The 20,479-nt window shown below is 43.5% G+C and overlaps 1 protein-coding gene across 1 annotated transcript in view; it reads right to left on the bottom strand.

Moving 5' to 3' along the window:
- AMOTL1 (angiomotin like 1) overlaps window positions 1-20,479 on the bottom strand; it is a 188,692-nt gene that overhangs the window by 142,398 nt on the left and 25,815 nt on the right. The window contains exons 2-3 of the mRNA XM_012000930.1: window positions 14,015-14,153; window positions 2,252-2,302 (exon numbers count right to left, since the gene is read on the bottom strand). Coding sequence (XP_011856320.1) covers window positions 2,252-2,302; window positions 14,015-14,099 — 136 coding nt within the window. The 5' untranslated portion in view covers window positions 14,100-14,153. The remainder of the gene's footprint in view (window positions 1-2,251; window positions 2,303-14,014; window positions 14,154-20,479) is intronic.

The following is a 20,479-nucleotide window of genomic DNA, read 5'->3' as shown; positions in this document are numbered from 1 at the left end:
GACAGAGCGAAACTCCGTCTCAAAAAAAAAAAAAAAAAAAAAAAAGAAGCTGGCGCAGGGTGAAAGCTAGAACCTTGATCTCAAACTCTCAGACTTCTGTTTTATTTTCTGTATCACCCTGCAAGCCCAGAACCCAGAAGGGAACCCCACGGTTCTCATCATGCTGCTAAAGACTGAATATTTATATCCCTCAAAATTCATGTGTTGAAACCTAATCCTCAATGTGATGGTATTTGGAGGTGAGGCCTTTGGGAAGTGATTAGGTCATAAGGGTGGAGCTCTCACCGGAGGGATTAGTGCCCTTAGAAAAGAGACAGCAAGAGCTCCCTGGCCCTCTTCTGCCATGTTGAGGACACAGTGAGAAGATAGCCATCTATGAACCAGGAAGCTGACCCTCACCAGACACTGAACCTGCCAGTTTCTTGGTCATGGAATTCCCAGCCTCCAGAACTTGTGAGAAATAAATTTCTGTTGTTTACAAACTACCCAATCTGTTTTTGATATAACAGCCCAAATAGACTAAGACACACACTCCAATCTCCTGATGAGAAACTGGGTTTTTACCATAGGGGAGCTGAAGAGAAAAAAACATTGCTTTTTATTTTCTACTGCTAATTTGAAAGGATACCCATATTTATCAGTGCCTCGTGGGAGCAGTTCAGTCTGTAAGTCCCAGAGGGAGATACGGAGATGAAAAAGGGTCAAATACCTGGGCCATCCTGCAGCACAAATCATTCCGTGAATGCAAACAATTTAGAAGTAATATAGTTGGATTTCTCAGAGCAAGCAATGCTCATCCTATCACTGTTTATGTTTGTGTACGATTTAAGAGGACCAAATGGCTTCGTCGCACTGTGGAGTGTCAATGCTGGTGTTATTAACATACAATTATACATGCATGGAGCAGATCATCAAGTACCTGCCCTCTTAATAAATCACATCATGCAAAGCTATGGCTTAGATGTCACTTTCGTTTCATAAAATGATTCACCACAGTATGTCTTAAAAGCTAGTTTTGCTCATGCATTTAGTTTACGATTCCATTGATAGAGATGTGATTGCCTCGCAACTTGTCAGAAACACATCCCCTGAATAAAACATGGTACTCCTCCCTGCCACAGAATGCCAACCTTGATCCAGATCTATTTTGGGCGCTTGGCTCCTGAAAATGAATGAAAGTCGTTGTTGAGGTGGAATTTTGCTTCAGGTCCTGTGGGACTTGATGAGGACATTCTTCCCAGCACAAGAGGCTGACCAGGGACAGGGTGCCACAGTTGAGCGTGTTACTGAGGATAAACATATTTAAACCACTGTTTGTGGACAGTTCCCCTCCTCCTTTACTGTCAACATATATCATAAAATAAATCCTTTCATTTCATCTTAGGAAGGCAAGATATTCAGGCTAGTGATGAAAGAACAGTAAGAAGAGACTTGATAGCCCAGACCAGTAGCAGCTAAACTAACCTTGAAAGCAGAAGGAAAAAAAAAAAGAGAGAGAGAGAAGAACCCAACCACTAAGCCACCGAGTAAGAATGGGTGGCGGGAAGAGTTAGAGAGATCTGCCCATTCGCATTTCTTTCTCTTCACTCTCTCTTCAGCCTGTCTCTTGACAAGAGTGTCCCGGTTCACCCATCAAAAATCTCCACTTACCATGACAGGCATGAGGATGGAATGTCCTATCTCGAGACACCTACAGGCTAACTGAGGAATAGAAATCAGGGAAGGAAGCAGGTCTTATAGTTTAATAATTACACCGCCGTTTTCAGCCCCTGACTTCATTAAATTCAGGGTAAGGACGACCCACACGACGTCCTTCTCGTGCCAGGTACTTGGCAAGACAGAACCAGTCGCCGCTGTGTTCTTCCGGCAAGATGAGTGCAGGTTACAGAAGCCCCAGGTCTGGAAGTTTGCTGTGCCAGGCTCCTCGGAACAGCATCACTGACTCAGACGGACACATACACACGCATACAGACACACACACACACGCGCGCACACAGATACACGCACACGCGCGCGCGTGAACACACACACACACTCACGGCTAATTGGACACTTGCCCCGCCACCCTGAAAGCACAGCGCCAAGGAAAGGCCAGTTCCCGCCGCGAAGGCAGCAGGTGTGCCCTGACCCTTTTCCTCCGTCCCCCAACCCCACCCCCATCTCTAGCTGAGTTCATCTGGACGCCCCCCAAACTCGCAGTTCTCGGGCAGAATTGCGACCAAGAAATAAAAGACAAAAGGAGTACACTTACCTAACTCGTCTGGGCTGTACGATGCGGGCGAGGCTTCCACAAACTCACTGTCTGAGGGAGAAGAAAAGCAGAAAACAACTCGAATCGCTACCATCCAGGGCGAACCCACCAAGCATCAGCTTAAGCGCAGGTCCCCGGGAAAAGCGCGGGCTTCTCCTTCCCAGCGCTCAGAATCCGTGAGCCGTAGGCCCCGCGGGATTCGGACCGCTGGATCCCCAGGGAGTGAGAAATCGCCGCAGAAACTTGGGGGGCAACTCGGCCCGGGCACCGCGCGGCTTTCAGGCGCGGTCAGGCGCGCGCCAACTTTCCCCGCGTGCCACCCCGCGGCTCCCCGGGCCGGGTGCTGGGCCGCGGCGGCATCCTCTGCCCTCAGCCCGGGGGGCGCATTGCTCTGTCTGCCGGGCCTGGCGCCGACGCCCCAGCGCGGAAGAGCCGCAAAGTTTTCTCGCGGTCCCGGAGGCTCGAGGGCGCGCGGCGGCGGCGGCGAGCACCCCTCGCCCACCCAGGCGCCCAGCGCATCCCCGCTCGTTGCTAGGCGACCGTGGCCGTCACGCTCCGCAGCGGCGTGCGCGGCCTCCCAACTCCCGGCTGACGGAATCCTCCCTAGTCCCCGCCCAGTTTGCCCATTTTCCAAAAAATCAGAGCATAACCCGTTCTAACCCGATTCTCTGCTCTGTTATGTTATGTCTGCCCTCCTCTGATGCTTGGGAAATCGTTTGTTCTGTGGCTTCTCCTGAGGAGATGGAGGATTTTCAGAGCTTGCAGAAAGGTAGGAGGAGCCCCAAATGCCCTCCAATCCCCTCCTGTTGGAACCAGAATTCCAACTCCAGTCCAACATTATTTCCTACTCTTCAAGAGATCACCTGGCTCAAGTGGGCAAAGTAATGTGAACTCCATTGCAGAGGTAGGGAAATCGAGTCTGAGAAGTTGTTAATTTATGCGTGACATCATTATGATAGGGGTATGTAAGGGAGAAGGCAGGGAGGAGAGAAGAGCAGTGCTGCTTCTACTCTGTAAAAGATTAACTGCTTTCAGATACAGAACGTAAAAGCAGTAGTTATGCTCTGAGAGCTGTAAATTCTGAAGTAATTAATGTAACACTGTGAGAACCTCCCTCTCTGAGTCAGTGGCCTGATAACTTGGACAGATGTGTTATGTATCTCCCCCCAGTCCCCAGGCCTGACTGTGACTGCTCTGCATTAAGGGGGCAAAGGTGCTGGACTTGGAATGTGCTCCAGAGAGAGCCCTGCAGCTGATGACCCATAACGGGGTCAGTGGGAAGGAAGAAGCAAGTATGGAAATGTCCTTTCTCCATCCTTGGAGGACTATTGGAGGGTCAACAGTCTGAGCAGCCTCCTGGGGGCCTTCTATGGACTCAAAGTGATCAGAGCACCAGCTGCAGCAGCCTAAGGGCCCCGATCTGAGCCAGTGTGCTCTCATCCTGTAAACACTCAGCCATCTCAGGCTTTTCCACTGTCAGTTTTTGGTTTACAAATCACCATGAAGGACAGAAAGCCCCTTCAGCCAGCATTGCTCACCGAGCCTAGGGAAGCAGGGGCGGGGCTGTCCTTCCCCAGCAAGGCAGCATGCTTGAGCTGCTGAGCCTCTCTCTCCAACCTCTTCTTTTTCCTGCTTCTTGTAATCTGAGCTCCCAAATCCAGGAATTAAATATGTTTGGGTGAAGGTTTGCACTCATCACTCCATCCCCTCCCACCTCCTAGAATCCTCCCATTTGTCCTCTGGAACTCATGGTTCATTACTAGCAAAATCTATATGTCCTCAGCCTCCTCTCTGAATGTTTCTTTCGGTGACTTGCTCTGACCCATACCTGGCTTTCCTTGAAAATAACAGGCTGCATTACTTGCCTCTTCTACTTATTTCAGCCATCTATGGATCCTCTGGTTGTTCCACCTCATTTCTTGAAGATAATGGCATCTGATTCACTATCACTTTTCCCAGTATCATTCCTGTGATTATTCTTATTTTTCTCCTTCTACATAGTCACACTCTAATCTCTCAACTCTTCTGCATCCTATCCCTTTCTTGACCTGCTGCAACCACACCAGCCCCCTGCTGTCATGGCGACACCATGCATAATATCAATGTGAAGCAATCCACTCTCCTACCTTTCCAGCTCATCCCCTCTGTTATTTTAATCCAATGTGTCCTTGACCCCACCAGCATCTATAATTTACTTATCCATGACCTTTTCTCTGCCCCTCACTCTCCTCATGACCCTCCTTCCTTCCTTATGGACTGTAGTTTCCAGTTTCATTATTATTTCTGTCTTACTTACACCTTCAAATTCATGTTCTGCTCTCTTTCCGTGCTATTTACCTGGTAAAATCACAACCCTAGTAAAATATAACTCCACCTTCTTCCCATCTACACCCAGCTAAACATGACTGAAGAAGCACAAAATTGGCTGGGTGTGGTGGCTCACGTCTGTATTCCCAGCACTTTGGGAGGCCAAGGTGGTCAGATCACCTGAGGTCAGGAGTTTGAGACCAGTCTGGCCAACATGGCGAAAACCCATCTCTACTAAAAATACAAAAATTAGCCAAGCGTGGTGGCGCATGCCTGTAATCCCAGCTACTCAGGAGGCTGAGGCAGGAGAATCGCTTGAACCCAGGAGGCAGAGGTTGCAGTGAGCTGAGATCACGCCATTGCAGTCCAGCCTGGGTGACAGAGCAAGACTCCGTCTCAAAAAAAAAACCCACAAAATTATGCTGTCTGGTCTTATTTTCAATTCATGACCACTAAAATCAAACGGAGCTAGCGCAGCCCAGCAACCACTCTGCATTTGCCTGTTTATTTACCCTCCTGCTCTCCTGTTGCTATGGATGAATCATCTAAGGCCATTATGGCCTCCAGTATGAATCAGATCCCATTCATGTGGCTTTTCCCTCTTCCCACCTGGATTAGTATTTTCTTCTGTCCTTGATCACTCCCATCAGTATACAGAGATACTACTATGATCTTGTCTTTTTAAAAATCCTTTCTTGACTCTACATATCTCCAGCCATTACTCCAATTCTCAGCTCCCCTTTACAACAGAATTCATTAAAATAATTATCTACAGTGATAGCACCCATTCTTCATTTTGCTCTTACAAGCAGCTTAAACAGGTTTCTACCTCACTCTGCCAGAGTAGCTCTTGTCAAGGTCAAGAATGGCTTTGCCTTTGCCCATTCCAGGGATCAGTCCTAGGTCCTAACAGCAGGTTTTGACCTGCTGATCTTATGAGTGGATGGGCTCAGATGGGCTGTCTGCAGAATCAGTCTCCTCTGGTTTCCCATAGAATCAAGAAGTAAATAACATTTGTGTCTCAAGAGAGGTGGCCTATAGAAGGCCTTGGGATCAGCCAGACCTGGGTTCTGATACCAGTTCCAATACTCACTAGTAACTTCATTTCTTTCAGTCTTAGCTTTGTATAAACATGGAGATAATAATCATAGCTAGCATACCAATGTGGTGAGAGTGCAATAAACTAATGCACTTGGAGCCCCTAGGAGACAGAGTGTCACACTGTAAAAGTCAAATAAATGTTAGTTGATATTGGATGCCATGCTCTTTTACAGCTGACACAAATGGACTCTTTTTATCCCTTAACAATTTAGAGTTACTGAAAGAAGATACTAACCGCAGAGTATGTTTACATTAGGGGAATAGTTCATTGTCTCCAACTTTTAGTTTGTGTTCCAAGAATTGGCTTGAAAGTTGGTTACTTGGAGCTGGCAACAGGTATACCCCTATGAAGATGTTGCCAGTGCTCCACAGGGTGGTTAGGTTCAGGAGCCTGCCAAACTGTTCTCACAATGGACTTGCCTTCAATTTGTTCACATTAATGGATGACTTGTAAACTAGGAACCATCCTTACAGCACCTTGGTTATTTGAATTTCCTAATCAACTGAGGGTTAATGAGAAGACATTTCTCTTGTTTCAGTATTTGCTGTTGAAAATTCTCTAAAGTAAATGATTCCAATTTTGTATCTTAGGAAGTAGAACAGAGCCAACAATAATGTTTCATATTAATAAAACAAACTTTTATTGGGAATTTACCCTGCTTCCAGCGCTGTGCTAGGCACTGCAGACACAAAGGTGATCAGTGCCCTTCTAATAAGGGATTCCATGACAGACCTTATTGAATCTCAGGGCAATATCCAAAGTGCCTACCCACACTTGACTTTTATAGGTCTCTTATAAAGAACTGGTTCTGCCGGCGTGTCACTGAGTTATAATGAACAGTGCACTAGTTTACAGATTTGTATCTCAGCTCTGTGAATTATTGGGTGGGGGGCATTTTCATTTCCTAACAATAATACACACCTCACTGGATTGTTAGGAGCAGCAAAATAGGTAAGGTATGAGACAGACAAGGCACAGTGTCTAGCACACAGTGGGTACATAATAAATATTCATTTTCTGACTGGGTAAGGTGGCTCATGCCTGTAATCACAACACTTTGGGAGGCAGAGGCAGGCGGATCACCTGAGGTCAGGAGTTCAAGAGCAGCGTGGCCAACATGGTCAAACTCCATCTCTACTAAAAATGCAAAAATTAGCTGGGTGTGGTGCAGGCTCCTGTAATCCCAGCTACTCAGGAGGCTGAAGCAGGAGAATGGCTTGAACCCGGGATGCAGAGGTTGCAGTGAGCCAAGATCGTGCCACTGCACTCTAGTCTGGGTGACAGAGCTAGATTTCGTCTCAAAATACATACATAAATAAATATATATTCATTTTCTTCCCGCATAGAGGGCTAGAGCATGCCTGACTGCTCTCCTTTTCGTCCCAGGTGACAGGTGGGCCTTCTGCTGCCATGGCCCCAGCAGACAGCAAGAGGGAGTCCCTGCCTCTGTTTCTAGGGAAGCATATTTATTAGAGGTGGGATGTGTGGGGAGGAAATGACAAGGTGGAAATATTTCTGGGGCTCAAGAGGAAGTTTACCATAGAAACAGATTATACAGGGGCCTGGTATCTATTGGTCACTGTTACTATTGCCATGATATATCATGAATTGAATGGGCTTTTGGGAACTGGCCTGGGAACCCAACTCCTAACTCTAATGTTCTTTCTTTCCTTATATTATTGTAAATGTTTTAACTTTATTTTTACAATATAAACAAAATGTGTCTACTTTAAAGGAAAGAACATTTGGTATAGATGAGTATAAACTGAAAAACAAAAGTCTGCTTTCCTGTCCTCTCGTAATCTCCATCTGCAAACTAAAAACCATCCACAACTTCTTATGTGTCCTAGTAGGAGTTTTAAAAGGCATATTCAAATGCGTATACGAATTGTTTAAACAAGTTGGATATTATTATTATGGATTCCAAATTAAAGGCAAAAATTTCTAAATGAAATTTTTCTCCACTCCCAAACATAAGCTGGGGTATGACTCTTTTCTGTTTAGGAAGGCAAGAAAGTATTAAAAAGTCATAGAAGAAAAGTCTTATCAACCATTAGAAAACAGTAAAATCTTAAACAAAATTCAAGTGTTTAAAGGGTAACATAATACTTCAGTTATCTGGAAAACTCAATCATCTCCCTCGTTCCTCAGTAAATGAGGTATGGTTATATAGTAACATTGGACATAACGCCAGGATCAAAGGTAATCTTAACTGCATTTCTAGAGCTAAGAGCACACTCTACATACTTTTTTGGGGTATAATGCCCATCACAGATATTCTGCTTAGTGTGCAGGGACTCCAGCTGTGAGCCAGGAACCTGCCCTGTAGCAGTCTGGGAATGCTATCAAGCCCCTGCACAGCCTCTACTGCAGAGGTGGCAGGGTCTGCTTTGACTGTAGGATCTACTTGGAGGAGCGGCCAACAGGAGGGCCTTTACGGGCTGTTCTCACTCTAGGGGCCCCCAGGGGTTACACAGCTACTTGATCGTGTCCAGAAGAGAAAGAGACGGAGTCTCATGCAGATATGCTTCTTCCTTCAAGAGATGGCTGAGGGGCTAAATGCCACATGGGGAGAAACTTTATCCAGCCAAAGTGTGCTATTAATTCTCTTTGCAAGAAAGAGTTGCACAAATGCCATAATAACAAGTTAAGACAGTAGCTAGGCCCCACTAGGATGTGTGTATGGCCTTCCCATCCCCAGCCCCCAAGGAAATCACCAATTTCAAGCATGAAAGACAGAAAGAAGTGAGCTGAGCTGAGTCATCTCTCTGCCTTCCTTTCCTTCCTGGTATTGCCCTTTGATCATCTTCTCTGCAGGTAGCCTCTATCTCCTGGAGGCCCTCTGCTAGTTAACAGCAGAGCACAGCGGGGAAGCAATGCCTGCTCCTCCTCCCCTCCTCTCCCAGGGGAGTGTGGGCAGGACTGATTTAGAGGGAAGAGGGGCTAAGGCTGCCTGAGCTCAGCATGACTCTCTTCTGTTATCCTTGTCTCTTATCTGCACCTCCTAGGACAAGCCAACAGGTGAAACTAAGGACAAACACATGCCCATCAGTAAGGTTTCATCAAAATGAAATTTGCAATTGATTGGTTGAAGCGTTAGCTTCCAGGCTGAATTGGCCCAATGGGCATTTGTTGTTCTCTAGGATTTAATAGTTTTTCCGTTTAGCACAACTCCACTTCTTTATAAGACTTGATGAAAAGGAAAAAGAAAACACAGTTGTTTTATTTCCCTTAAATGAAAATCAGGCTTCAGGTAACTGCTTTGTTTCGTAATTTCCAGAAGAAAGGAGTGGGCTCCATAGGAAGAATAATTAACCATATCTCACCTAAAAAATTCATTATCTTAAGCGGAAACAATACAGATGTTGTGTGGATCTGCCTCAAGGCCTACAACCAAGAGATAAAATGAAATTAACTCTGACAGGAAGCCAAGGATTCATTTTGGTAAAAATGCTAAATATGTCCTCTAAAAATTCCAAGTATCAATGCAGGAGATGATACCAACAAAAGGAAGGTGTTTTGGGAAATATATAAATAAATTAAATTTGTCCCGCTCCTGCACTGCCTTCCCCACCAGATTCCTGTTACCAAGTATAGTCCAGAGATGCAGATTTAAAAGCATCTTCACTCAATATCATATCAAAGGAAATAAAACCTGGCTGAGCCAAGAAGCTGCTAGAAGGTGTACTTGGACATGATTCAGAATAAAGAACGATTCCAAAAATACATACAAGAAAAGGTCCCTGCAGAGGAAAATCATACACTTCCGACTTACACTCAGATCTATTGAGTGAAATCAGACAAAATACCCAGTGTTAAGATTAAGGACAAAAACACTTGCTGCAATTGAAATCTATGACTAAACTATTAAAAAACAACATCTGTAGGATAAATGTGAGTTTCTGCTGAAATGCAGAGACCATGATCTTATATTTCCACCCCAGCATCTAAGGCAGAGGCCTGAGGGGGAATTGCTTCTTTCAGAGCTGCAAATAGAGTCTTCTTGGACCACACAGAGGCTTCTCTTCTTTCACAGAAAAGTGGTTTTCCCAAGATGCTATTGCCTTAGCAGTCAGCATAGTGTGGGTGGTAGAAGGAGAAGCAGGAGACCTGGCTGTAGCCCTATTTTTGCCACTAGTCTTTAATAAGTGTCCTAGTCTGCTTAGACTGTGCTCTCCTCTGTAAAACAAGAGTTAAAACAGATGATGGACTTTAAGAAACTAATTGAAACAAGTGCCAGTAGGAGATCACGGATAATGGATTCCATTATATGCATCTGTTTACTATAGAGTATGCAAGAAAAACAGACAAAAAGGATCAAACTTCTCAGAAAGGTGGAGATGCAGAGTAATGTTGCCCTTAGAAACTGACAGACAGGAGTGAAATGGATAGAATGCTGCTCTGGAGTACAAAGACCTAAGTGAATGTGAGCTCTGCTGCCATTTGCTGCCTGAGCTGAGCTTAGTTTGCCTTTGCAAGACTCAGTTTTCTCATCTGCAAAATGAAGATAAGACCAGCTACTTCACAAGATTTCAATAAGGGTTTAAATACAATGAAATCATGTACATGGCAATACTTGGCACACAGACTGCTGTCAGGAAAAGTTGCCTCCTTCCTCCTTGACCAGTATTAAAACTCTCCCTGACCCTGAGTGGCTTCAGAAAGGAAATCTGCTCCTTCCTGTTTATATAACCATAATGGGAACAGTACCACTGAATTTCTATGACGCACCTGGCCCAAGCTGCCAGGCCGTGTTTCCCAGACTTCCTGCCTCTCCCCTAAAGAGGAGCTTAAGCAGGTTGAGTTCCCTGGGAAGCGTGGATGACAGCAGGATTCCCAAACAGCTGAGTGAGCACATCTATAAGAGGAAGAAGAAATATTTTATGGATTTGCTGAGAAGGAACTCCCCTTCCGTACCAAATCCCCACATACATGATGTGGCTGGCGACTGAACAGCCCAATCAACTTGTAATGCAACAGTCAGAAACGCGATGGTGGCCAAACACTGTCTCCCTTTTGTTTCGTGTGTCAGGGGCTGCATGTGATTTCTTTTAGAAAATGTGCTCCAGACCTTTAAAATGAGTTTGAAAACCCACTGGCCCAGATCATTAGGAATATTTTTAGGAATGTCAGAAGTGGGAGTGGAAGAGAGACTTTCCTTCAGAAACTCCTTATCACCCCCAAACATCCGGGGTTCTCCACAGCCAGCTTCCTGGAAGCTCTCCTACCCAATTGCAGCCTGAGATGTTCCGAGGATAATACCAGGGCAGATGTTGTGTGGCTCTGCCTAAAGGCCTATGACTCAACAGGATGACAGAGCCTCCCTGGCAGATAATGCAATTCTCTGAGGACTGCAGGAAGCCAACAACAAAACCCTGAGGTTTGGACACTCCAGGGCTTTCCCTGGTTCCTCACTAGAAATGCAAGCCCCACCAGCCCATATTGGGCCTTATAGATGGAATAGCTGGCACTAGCCAGTGGTGGGGAGAGGTGAGGTGGGGAAATGGAATGTTGAGGAAAGGTGCTTTGAAGTAGGTGGGTCAAGGCCTCGGCAATGCATGAGCTGAGATGGCTGTAGGTGAGAGCCCTGCTGTGGGCTTGGATGAGAATGCACATGTTACAACAGCACTGTTTATTTTCTAGCCCTGCTCAGGGTGGCTAGGATTGGACTGATCTCGGTTCAAATTCCAACTCTGCCATTTGTGAGCAGAATGATGTTTACAAGTTTCTCAGCCTCTTCAGGCTCAATTTTTTCATTCATGAAATCAAAATAAAGCTGTTGTGAGAATTAATTGAGATAGTCTATATCTATACAAAAAAGGCTTAGTTAACATCTGGCAATATTATATGCCTAATAAATGGTTAAAATATTTTTCTATAATTCATCCATTTCTGACTTAGCTCTGGCACAGTACACTTCATCTCTGAGTGTCAGTTTCCTCATCCCACTTCAAGACCTCACTCGGTTCCCATTTTGGCACCTGACTCTGCCCTCTGAGGACCTGCACCTTTCTTGGATCTCATCCCAGGCCTCTGAGAACCACACTAATATCAGCTGCCCACAATGATTTCCAAATTCAGCCACATTGATTCCTTTTGTCTGTGCTTCACCCACTTACTGCAACACTGCCCTACTTTGTCTTGGATGTCTTCATCTTTGCAGGATATAGACTGATTATCTGAACTGGAACCAGCTATTATGGTATCTGTTGCCTACCAGAACTAAGCTTTTCCTTCAGCCCCAGAAGCGCAACACTTACCCAAGAGCAGTGCCTCCCCTTTAGGCAAACCTAGATACAGGTCTGGTTTCCCTTCCTATTTTCCAGCCTTGCCCCAAAGATTGCAGATAGATGACATGGTAAACACATAGAGGGATAAGGCAGAGCTTGGAGATGCTCACAGTGTGCAGTTTTTAGCCACCCCTTTGTTACAATGATCGCTAAGGCTTCATTCAGTTCTAAACTTCTCTGATAGATGATTCTATCGGCTAGGTTAAAAAGCACCAAGCACCAGTGGGAAAACCACACTTTCTTTCTCTCCTCTACCTTTAGGCTTTGGTAACAAGCCTAGGGCCATTGAATCAAATGCTATAGGTGTGCTGAAAGCAAGGTGAAGTGATGTGGTGGTGCCAGAAGCAGTTGTATAATCAGATAGGTTCCCACAGCCAGAAAAGGCTTTCAGTGAAGGCAGAGATATTCAGAGGATGTGGCCCCAACTGTCTTTCATTCATTCATCCATCCAGCTACCCAGCCAGCCAGCCATCAAATATACACCATGAATTTGCCATGCTACAGTAAAAGGGGTACAAAGATGAATAAAACAAGGCATCTGTCTCAAGAAGCACACAGGCTGTTCAGGATGCAGACAAGCACAATACAGTGTGATGATACGTGCTGTGACGTGGGAATCTGCAGGGGCTATGGCAGCACTGAGGAGGGAGGAGAGATTCTCCTTCACACCAGGATGGGGGTTGGTAAGAGGTGGTGGCAGGAAGAGATCCCAGAACAGACGACTTAAGCAGAAGCTTCAAAGATGAGTAGGAACTGGCCAAGTGGAAGAGAGATGATAATAGCAGTCTTTGCAAAGGTTCACAGGTGTGCGAGGGAAGGATGTATTCAGGGATCCAGGAAGAGGCTGACACAGTGAGAAGGGAGGGGGTTGCTATTAGTGATAGGCAGTAGGGGATGAATCTAGAGAGGCATTCAGAGGTCAGATCTGGAAGGGCTACGTGTTGAACTAGGGTGGTTCATTTTTTTTCCATAGAGTGTGAAGAGATGCTGGCTTAAGAACTTCTAAAAAGTGGCTAGAGCAACAGTATGACAGGAACAAATGACAGTTGGTTTTTGGGTGGAATGCATCCAAATTTCCTCTCTCAAAGCTTCCCATCTTCCCTTTGGAGACTATCTCATTGTGTGCAGCAGTCTTGGTTGGAAGACATACCCTGATGTAGTGCAGAAGGTCTGCAAATGTTTGTTGCCATATAAGTTACCCTGTTTTAGAGGTGGGCACATCAGAAAGTATAGTCTGCTGTTCTCTATGTCTGTCTTGCTCTCACTCTTGTATTACCAGTGCTTGGCACAAAATAGATACTCAATAATATTTGTTGAATAAATGAATAAACAACAAACAAATGGGAGACATATCCTTGTGAAAACATCTGTGAGTGCATTAACCTCAGCAACCTTTCATCGCCCATCTATAGAATGGCTCCTACCATCAAAGTAGGTCTCTATGAGATTCGAGGGATGAAGAAGGGAGTAGACTCTTAGACCTGACAGAGGACCACAGCTCTGTGTCAGGGTATGGTTCTTACATTTGTATTCTCTGCTCCAGGAAAGTAACAATATCTCTATCATTTAATGCTGAGTCACATTAATTGGATCATCATAAAGAAGGGAAGGAGCTGACCTACTCCGTCTAGACTGGTTGCTTTATCCTCAATTTGAATGTTTGCTGGCTGCTGAGACGAGAGATGAGCAAAACAGGAACAGAGTGCCTGACACGTGTTAGGTGCTCAAAGATGTCTGACCAGTTTCCCACCTAGCCAGGGCAAGAGCTCATTAAATGATGGCTGATGGTCCTCATAACACTGCAAAGTGGGCGTTTTTACTCTAGCATTCCATGTTAGAGCCCAGGGAATGACAGATTTTCTCAAGGCCATAAAACTTATAAATAGTGAATTCGGGATCTGAACCCAGGTCTGTCTGACTTCAAAGTCCATTCCCTCTCCTCTCCACTCAGCTGCTCTTGAAAAGACAAACAGCACGGGCACACACTGAGTACAATGGATTGACATAATGAGGTGCAGATGCTGAAGAGTACCATGCTATCAGGGACATCAAAAATGGTCATACCCCCTCTGGTGTTGGCAAAATGATGAATTCCAGCATGGGATAACCAGGCTCCTTCCTCCAAAGTCCATTTTTCACTGAGGTCCATGCTTCCAGCAAGTCCCTTGCATGTGTAGCTTTCAAATCAAATGGAAGCAATCTCCTGAAATAAATAATAAATATAAGAAAGGGATGTGAATTACCATTTTTGTTCTCTTGGGGAAGGGAAGCTTTCTTGAAGGAAAGCAGTCAGTTTCTAGCTCATTTCATTTCTTTGGCACACAAAGCTTGTTGTCTAGATTTGGACATGGCCTGAGTGTGAAGTTGCTCAAGCCCACAAACCAGGTTTTCCTCACCATTCAGTTAATAAATGTTTGTGGAATGACTATTATATGCCAGACTTTGAGCAAGAAATTTACTATTTAGTTCTGCATACTTTATAGACTCCTAGAATTCCAGGGCAGGATATAGGGGGATCTCAATTTTATTTCAAAGGTATATACTCTTCTATTTGCCTAAAAAACAGACTGAAAAAAATTGAAATAATAAGAAGCAGTTTTCATTGTATTAGAATTATGACTACTTTTTATCTTCTTTGTAATTTTCCACATTTTCAACAATGAACATGTATCGCTTTTGTAATCTCAAAAAGGTATGCAATAAATATTATTTTAAAAGAACACTTCAGAGCCAAGAGGGACCGTGGAGACCAATTTTCCTTTTCCTCTTGAAAACTATGATAGAAAAGCACAGTCACGGGGGCTCTTGGCTTTCGTAAAAAGATCATTCCCACTCCATCGGCCACCTCTGAGAAGGCCAGCCTGACGAATCTCTCTATATGCAAACTGTACCTGGTCTGATTACAACTCAGGGCCAAACTCTTGCCCATATGACAAAGAGATCTTGATAATGCTCTGCATGTGGCAGGTTCTCAAATGAAAGTGGTTGAATAATTGAATATGACTGATTCACCACATCTGTGAATGCAGCAAGTGGGACATCCACATAGCAGAAGTCCTGTCAGCCTAACTAGGATAGGCACCAATCATCATTTGCTGTAGTCAGCCCAGCTGGCTTGATTTGGTCTCTAGAATGCTGTTCAGTGTTGCCCTGCAGGTTCCTGCGCTGCCTGCCAGACTGCAGACATGGTAGATTGACTTGTTGTTTTTTGGCTATCTGCCTAGAGAAATATGATACTGATGGGAGATGCACCAAACAAATAACAATATCTAATAAAATACTAGGAAGTACCAAAGAATGTAGTGTACTTTTTTGGGTACTACTTCGCTAGCGATTTTTGTTGAATCCAAGTACCCCAAAATTTTAGAAGGGAATTCTAGACCAGAGTGAATATGGCACAGTGCAATGGTGAGAATGTTGGACTTATCAATAAATCCAGATTTTAGCCCTGACTCTGCACTAACTGGATGACTCTGGGCAAACCAGTTACTTTCTCTGGGCTGTTTTTCTCCTGCAAAGACCTGTTCAGGCTTTCCAGACTTGCAACCTATAATAGTATGCTTTTGTATACAAAGGCTACCTATCCACCCATGTCAGTGGATTGAGGAAGCTGCATTATTTATCCATTAGCCAACTGAGACATCAACACACAAGAGGTGGCTGATTGAGGCTAGAAATAGTCTGCCATTGAACAAGACACGTTCTCTGTGCAAAACTAAAAACATGTCTGGAGTAGAAATCCAATCTTGGGCCATAATCACACTGGTATCATCATTTAATCAACTGAACTAAATATCCAACATTTTATATCTTTGCTGATTATGAAATAATATTAACAATAATACTACATCCTTAAAAAGCAACACTTATTTACAACAGGTAATTCAAAATCACTTCATTAATCTTTGCAGTATCTTTGGGAAGTGAAATAGAGATTCCAAGAGCTTTGTTTGACAAAAATAGGCTTTAGTGATTAACCGAAGAGTGGTTTTCAAAGTAGATTCCCCATCTCTCTTGGCCCAGTGGCCTAGGTACCCTCTGGATTCCAGGAAACAGATTTGCAAGATGATATGGATGTGTGAGGTTAGGCTCTCACATCCATGATTTTATTTTATTAATCTGAACTACATAGGCTCATGGCGAGTGTTTTATTAACTTCAACCTGCAACCCCTGCTGGTTTCTCTGATGCTTGAATTTCACACTTCAGCTTGGGAAAACCAAACACTAAATGTAAAATGAAATGGCATCAAACACAAGTATTTTGAGGAAGGCTTTGCTTCATCACACCTGTTACTGAAATTCCGTCACCTCCCTTGAGCCACAGGAGGCCCCAGAGTTACTCAGGAGACTCTGGAGCCTAGAAAAGAGTTTTCAGGCCTCAGGCCATATAAAATAACTCACTGAAGAATTTCTACTGCGTATTTAACCTCCATCCAATTCAAAACCCTGCCATACACAAAGTCCATGAAGAAGAAACTAAAATGTAATACATCCTTGAGAATTTAATGAAAAAGCATAATGCAACCATGGAAACAGGAAGTGAAGAAATACTTTCCGCTGAAGCAGCCAATGACAGCACAAATACTAATATGCCTGATAAGTTGGGGTGGGTAAGTGGGAAAGACTATCAAAAACTTACAGCTGTAATTCCATCTTTAAGAATCACTTTTTTAGAACTAAACTACCTGCATAGATGGACATTGGGGTCTACGGAATACTGGAATACTATGAATGCATAATTGGCACTTCATAAATATTGGTTGATTGAATGGATGAATAAATGCTCAGTGTAAGTGAGAACTCTACCCAGATGTTAGATCTCATAAAGCTCTCAAAGGAGATTTGTCTACACTGATAGAGTGGTGTAAGACAGACCAGCAGAATGGACCTTTGGATTTAAGAAGGTTTAACTCTCCTGTTAAAACCCATAGACCAGAACTCTCCTGAAACTGACACAGCCTCCTCTTTTATGGGTCTGCCTCTAGAGTCATCTACCCAGCTGCCCAAGCCAGAAACTTGGCCATCCTTGACTTGTTACATCTCATATCCAACTGATCACCATGCTTTGTCCTTTCTTTCAAACGTCTCACTAATCCATCTCCTTCTGTTTTCATTGCCTCAGCCTTTGTTGAACTGCCATCATCTCTCACTGAGCACTGTAACAACTTCAGTGAGTCCCTGGTCTTCATTTTCTCCAACCCATTCTCCACAATTTAGTTGTAGTAGTATTTTTAAAGCACACATCTGATCATGTCACTTCTGGATTAAAATACTCGAGTAATTCTTTGTTCCCAGGAGAAAGTCTGAACTATTTAACATGTTATATAATGCCCAACTATTACAAGGCATTTGCAGTCCCTGAATAAGCTCCCTTCTTCAGTCTTTTGTATATTCAGCCATTCCTAGAGCTCTAGCAAGACTGTTCTTTCTGCCCACCCTCTTCACCTTGCTAACTCCAACTTATCTTTTACATCTCATCTTAGACTTGTTTATGTGTTCCTCAGAGGCTCCCACAGGCTCTCTGTGCTTACCTCATTATAGCATTTTTCACACTGCATTGCAATTTTCTGTTGATATATATATATATATATATATAGAGTTTAGTTCATAGTTATGCACTTGAGAGCAAAGATCCTACCTTATTTTTATTTGACCCTAACATTTGCACAGTGTCCTCATAAGGTAGGCACTTAATATAAATTTGCTGAATGAATGAATATGTGAATGAAGAGTGCTGTTTGTCACAAGTGTATATCAGCTTAACATGTCTTCGTGAAAAGTATTCTGTTTGCAACCTCACCCCAATGGGTGAGGTTCTCTGGAAGGTTCCAGCTTCTCTGGAAATTTCTCCATCTCAAAACCACACCCTATCTGCCTCTGCTTCCTGGCCCCATTCAGGCCTCCTCATCTGGTCTAACTTGCCTAGATTCCCCCACCTCTTCTCACACTTTAGCTTACATAACTGCCCGTCCACCCAGCATGCCACTGGAGTCCCTGCCATTCACACTCCTGCCTCCTTCCCCAAGCTTGGGATGAATCCATATTCTTGGTTATCCATAGGAGACACCTGCCATCTAATGCAGCCAAGTCACACTGGGACTTCTAACCACCAGTTCTAGGGTCATTTCTGGCACTGGAGACTTGATCTAGAAATACAAATTCAGAAAAACCCTAGTCGTACATTGACTATGCCTTAACTGCCTCTATATGGCCCTATCTGTAGAGAAGGAATTAATTAACTAGAAGTGCCATGTCTGGGGAATCAGGTAGCATATTCCATCATTCAGATATTTAAGCAACCCCTGCTTCTAATGCATATGAACACTATCACAGCAAACAAGTGTACTTGCTGGTAACTTACACTACAAATCAGGATATATATAAATGTATATATACTGACATACAAAAATGAATTCATTCATTCATTTGATAAATACTAACTTGGTGTCTCCTAGGTACTAGTCACTGCACTAAACACATGGAATAGAAAAACAACAAATACTGTATCTTTCTTCAAGTAGTTTTCAAACTTGAGGAGGAGACACATATATGAACATATCGTTACAGAACAACATACTAAGTACAAGCATAGACGCATGCACAGGGTAAACCAGGGATCTGCAAATAATGAAATCTGGAAGTTGGAATGGATCTTAGGGCCTTTAGTTCAACTCTTACCTTATGCATGACTTTCCAGTATATGCTTATTCAGCCAATACTTAAATACTACCAGTGATAAGGAGCTCACTCCCTCCCCAGGTAGCCCATTACATTTTTGAATGCCTCTGTGAAACAATTCATTTTTAGAGTCTCAACAAAATAATAATATTCACCAGCAATCCTCAGTGCTGCTGAGCTGTTCCCGGAACTCCTGCCCTTTGTTCTGTCCTTCAAAGGCTGCTTGAAGGAAAGATGCTCTCCAGCCTTGCAGATCTACACCTCCTTCTTCAGTGAGTCAGGAATCAGAAGAAATACTCCATCTTGGTTACAAGTAGAGGGTGTAAATCTTTCTGGTCACACCCAGAAGACAAACCAAACAACCCACTGAAGCACAAGAGGGAAGAGGTCATACAATGGGATCTTCCTTCTCTACCAGAAATACTTAAGATCTCCATTATCTAGGATCCAGGTCTAATTGGTGTCAGCTACCCAAAAATCCCAATCACCAGTGGCCTGTGGACCACAGTAGAATGGAGGGAAGTCTTCTCTTGGGCTGCTTCAAGGGTTTGGTTCTGACAAGTTTCCATTTCTAAGCTTGAAAAGTTATTTTCCTTCTAGCTCCAAATAGTTCCAAACATATCAGAATCTACATCTTCACTCTTAATATTCAAGTGATAAAATTCAGTGACACCTACAATAATCTTACACTTGTTTGGAAGAGAAAAACATTCTAGGTATTCACTGTGAGGAAAAAAAATACCTTTTTACATGAATAAAAGTACATGAAATGCTAGAGGGATAGACTCCTCCTCTGTCTAAAATGGCTGATGTTTAGAGAGTGGAGATACTTATTCTAGGCTTCTTGTTTGTTTCCAAGAATTCTTACTGGCTTTGTAGAATTGGAGAGTTTGAGTTACTTGGAAAGCATTATTTCAGATTGGTTTATCCAACTGAGCAGAGTATTTGTGAAGCTGCTGGGGAATTTATTGATGTTAATATTTTAAATATTCCAATAAATAATTTATGTTACTTCTCTCTAAGGAGATGTGGCAACAAGCATATTTTTAGGAAACTAATGAAGTTTCAAAATTATGAGGCCCTTTGCAGAACTCTCAACGACTCAGGCTTTTCATCTCTGAAGCAGATCCATTGAGACTACACTCAGAAATCTCCTCTACCATGAAACCCTACCAGGCAGACTTATTTCTTTCTTCCTTTGTGCTTCTCACAGCTTTTTATATTCCATTAGGACAATGATTTTTCCATTGCAGGATAATACTCTCCCATTAGAAGGTTTCTCCTCGGGACAAAGTCACATCTTGTTCACCCTTCCGTTCCCACTGTTAGCACAGTGCATGGCCATACTCAGGCTCAGGTAATTCTTGTTGGATAAAGTAGACTGACATACCGACAGCTGAGAAACTCAAGTGAGTCTATGCCTGCAAACTCCTCACATAAAGCAGGGTTAAATCGGCAATCATAATGAAAGATTTGTCACTGACTTCTGCCAGTAGGCAGCACAACGCCCAAGGACACTGATGAGCAAAGAAAAAGGAAAATAAATATTTCAAAAGAACTGGGTTCTCGTCTGGTTTGTGGCTTTTTAACATAATGACTTGGGACAAATCACCTTATCTCCCCAGAGCTTAGTTTTTCTTGGGTATGAAATCAAACTCATAAAGTTTATTCTTCCATCTTGGAGTTTTGTGAAAATCAGATGCCAACTGGAAAATCATCAAAGCAGTGCACAAATACATAGTACTGTTGTCATTTCAGTAAATTTGCTTATAGAGCTCACTTGCTGTGCAGCACTGAATTCCAACTTGCTTGCTTAACTTAGGAAGTGATATAGTATGTGAGAGGCAGTA

This window comes from Mandrillus leucophaeus, unplaced genomic scaffold, assembly GCF_000951045.1.
Source record: "Mandrillus leucophaeus isolate KB7577 unplaced genomic scaffold, Mleu.le_1.0 Scaffold643, whole genome shotgun sequence".
Lineage (NCBI taxonomy): Eukaryota > Metazoa > Chordata > Mammalia > Primates > Cercopithecidae > Mandrillus > Mandrillus leucophaeus.
Note: the sequence above shows the minus strand (reverse complement) of the source record. Positions and strands in the feature narration are given on the sequence as shown.